Genomic DNA, 3091 nt, shown 5'->3' on the forward strand with positions numbered 1-3091 from the left:
AGGATGCACCTGGAGCAGGGACAGCAGAAGAAGGGGTTCACGTCACTGTCGGAGCGTGTCCCCTCCTTCCCAGGGTGTGATGTCCCCCATGCCCTGGCTCTGGTTCTGCCTTGGCCAGTGGGCAGATGGGGGGAGCCAGGGGGATGGGAACACGCATGGGAGGTCCCTGTCCTGCTGTGCATTTACCCTGGGCAGCCATGGGACAGCCCCAGTCCTGCTGGGGGGCTTCAGCTGGGTGTCCTGAGGATGAGCTGCCTGCCTGAAGCCAGAGCCCTGCAGGCAGGTATGAGCAGCCCAAGTGCTTAACGCCGCCTGCCCAGACCTGCTGCATGAACCCCTGTTCATCCCAGCTCAGTCCTCCCCTGCCCACATCCCCAGCACTGCCCCCTGCACCTTCTCCATCCTCTGCTCCCCCTCCTCACCACACCGGGTGCATCAAACAGCACAGCAAATGAACCCCAGCTCCCCTGGGGTTCTGAGAGGAAGGGTTGGACCCAGGAGCACAGGACTTGGGGTGCCTGGGGACCCTGGCAGCACCCCTGCTCCTGCAGACAAAAGCACCAAACTCTGGGGCAGCTTCTGCACCTATTTATTTCAGAGGGTGAGGTGTGATCCTGGTGTGGGACAGCGGAGGACAGGAAGCACAGGAAGGGGTATCATGGAGCGGGGAGCAGAGCCTGGTTTCCGCCAGGGCTGGAGGAACCATGGCCCTGGCATCAGCCCCTTCAGCTGCAGGGAGGAATGACGATGGGTGAGTTAGAGCAGGGAGAGGCGAAATGCTGCAGAGCCCCGAGGCAGGCAGGGAGTCCCTGAGGGGGCTGAGTCCCTGCTCAGCCCTGGCCATGGCAGCAGGGACACCCGGCATCCCCTGGCCATGCTCACCTGATGGCTGCGGTGCACTGATCTGTTGAAAAGCAAAGAGGGGTGAGCACGCCATGGGCAGTGTCCCGAGCATCCCCATGCAGAGGGGCTGTGCGTGCACCCCTGCCCTGCCAGCACTTACCCGACTTGGGCAGCACAGCCAGCATGGCCTTGGTCAGCCCCACAGCGGGGATGAGCTCTTCAAACTTCTGCAGGAGCTGGGGGCTCACGTCCTGCTCCCTTGCTGCAGCCAGACACCCAAAGCAGGGGCTGATGAGTGTGGGGAGACCCAGCAGAGAGCCCCACACGGGGGCTTCAGCTCCCGTGGGGCAGCGATGGGGCCCCAGGGAAGGGGAAAGGTGAAGCCATGGACGTGCAGGGTGGACACCGGGTACCCCACAGCTACCCAGGGCTGGCAGCAAAGGGGCACAAGCCCCTTGGGAGGAGGAACCCACCTGCTGGGGGTGGTGTGGGGCAGCTGGTGGAGCTGGGGGAGCTTCAGGTCAAACCACAGCCCAATGGGGGATATCTTTGGTGCAAGGTTTAATCCACCCCAGATGAACTCCCTGGGTGGCAGCACGTGGGGTGCTGAGGCAGGGGGCCCTGGAACGCAGCGGGGAGCCCAGCCCCTGCCCCCCCCCTCCCCCCGCGCCAATGTCCCTCTGTGGGGAGCTGTGGGTGCCCATTCCTGCTCCTGATACCCACTGAGGAGCTGCAGCATGGTGCTGGGCTGCTGCTCGCTGTGCTGGGTCTCGTGCACGATGGCGTAGTGGCTGTAGTCCGTCTCCATCACACGCAGCTCTCTCTTCTCTTGTGCTGCTGAAGGACCACAGCAGTCAACGTGGTGCAGCCTGAGCACCTCCATGGCCCCTCCTGGGGCTCACGGCTCAGGGCCTGAGGGGGTATGAAGGGAACCAGGGGACCCCCGAGGGATCCAGCAGGCCCATGCCCCCACAGCAGTGCAGCCCGTGGCCCAGCCATGGGGCAGAGGGGCTGAACACCCCCTCTGTGCCAGGGTGTGGGTGGCTCTGCTCCACCTGCCCGTACTTACCCATGTAGTGCCCTGCCTGACCGCTCCGCTGGAAGAGCAGCTCCAACCTCTGGCATCTGTCCGGCCTGGAGAGGGAAAATGGGAATGGCAAAGGGGGCTGGACCCCACCTGGGAGGCCAGCAGATGGGGAGGGCCGGGATGAGCCCAGCGCTGTGGACAGCAGCAGGATGATCCTTGCCCAGCTGCATTGGTGGGGATGGAGCCCAAGCGGGACCCATCAAGCAGGTCGGCACTCACAGGGGCCAGGCAAGCTTCATAGCCAGGTTCCCCTCCGGCGTGAAGCTGATGGTGGCGATGGGTGACTTCATCCCATCCTTCATCTTCAGGTACATGGAGCAGTTGGAAACAGTGGCTGCGAAATGCCACTTCCCTGCAAACTGCAGCAGGACATCACCAGGGGGTTGGCACAGGCATGGGAACCTGCCACCCTCTGTGGAAGATGTGACAGTCCAGTGCAGGAACCTGCCACCCGCTCTGCAGACCTAACACAGTGACCTGGCGCCTGCCTGCATGCAGGACACACGGCTCTGCGCTGGAAGGGTGAGTGCAGCGCCTGGCCCATGTTCCCTGGGGCAATCCCACACGTCTGGGGGCATCACAGTGCCGGGTGTGCGTGTCCCTGCAGCGGGGCCACGGCTGGGTCTGGCCGTCGCAGGCAGGCGCGGGGCAGGACTAACCAACCCGGTGCGCACAGACACCCCCTCTCCTGGGGCTCCTCGGGGTGCCTGGGGACACAGCACGGGCTGGGGGCACCCCCTGCCCTTCGTTACCTTCTGGGTGTCAAAGCCCGGCTGCACGGGCACCTCGGCCGCGGCGCGCAGCACGCAGAGCAGCGCCAGAGCCAGGCAGGGCAGCGCCGGCCTCATCCTCACCGGGGGCTGCGTGCGGGCAGGGGAGGCTGCTGGGACCCGTCTCCTCCCGCACCCACCTTTATACCCCCACCGCTGGCAGCACCCTCCCGCCCCCTTTATGCAACAGGTTACACAAGAGCAGGGATCGCTTGTACCCGTGTTGGGTGACAGCGCTGGCCCCTTTCCCCCCATTGTCCAGTCCTGGATGAATGCAGCCTTGTGCGGGACCCAGCCCAGAGCAGTGGGGGAGCAGGTGATGCCTCAGAGCTGGGTCTGGGGAGGGGGACAGGGGTGCCTCCCAGTGCCCTGCTCTTGGCTGCTGCCCGCT

The 3091-nt window shown here is 65.0% G+C and overlaps 1 protein-coding gene across 1 annotated transcript; it reads right to left on the minus strand.

The window, feature by feature from the left end:
- Window positions 1-573: 573 nt before the first annotated feature.
- On the minus strand, window positions 574-2835 carry LOC134162317 (lipocalin-15-like). Its single transcript, XM_062615978.1, has 7 exons — window positions 2683-2835; window positions 2150-2289; window positions 1913-1977; window positions 1567-1680; window positions 1004-1105; window positions 883-904; window positions 574-729 (listed from the first exon to the last, which is right to left on the minus strand). The coding sequence occupies exons 1-7, from the start codon at window positions 2776-2778 to the stop codon at window positions 726-728; spliced, it is 543 nt and encodes a 180-aa protein (XP_062471962.1). The 5' UTR covers window positions 2779-2835; the 3' UTR covers window positions 574-725.
- Between the last annotated feature and the right edge of the window lie 256 nt (window positions 2836-3091).

Source organism: Pezoporus occidentalis, unplaced genomic scaffold (assembly GCF_034315485.1).
Source record: "Pezoporus occidentalis ecotype Australia unplaced genomic scaffold, CSIRO_AGI_Poc_V1 ctg187, whole genome shotgun sequence".
NCBI lineage: Eukaryota > Metazoa > Chordata > Aves > Psittaciformes > Psittacidae > Pezoporus > Pezoporus occidentalis.

Coding starts and splice junctions, on each gene's coding strand:
- LOC134162317 (XM_062615978.1), bottom strand. CDS start 2,778: ATGAGGCCGGCGCTGCCCTGCCTGGCTCTGGCGCTGCTCTGCGTGCTG. Junction 1,681..1,912: donor TCAGGCAGGGCACTACATGG/GTAAGTACGGGC, acceptor GTGGTCCTTCAG/CAGCACAAGAGAAGAGAGAG. Junction 1,106..1,566: donor CACCATGCTGCAGCTCCTCA/GTGGGTATCAGG, acceptor GTCTGGCTGCAG/CAAGGGAGCAGGACGTGAGC.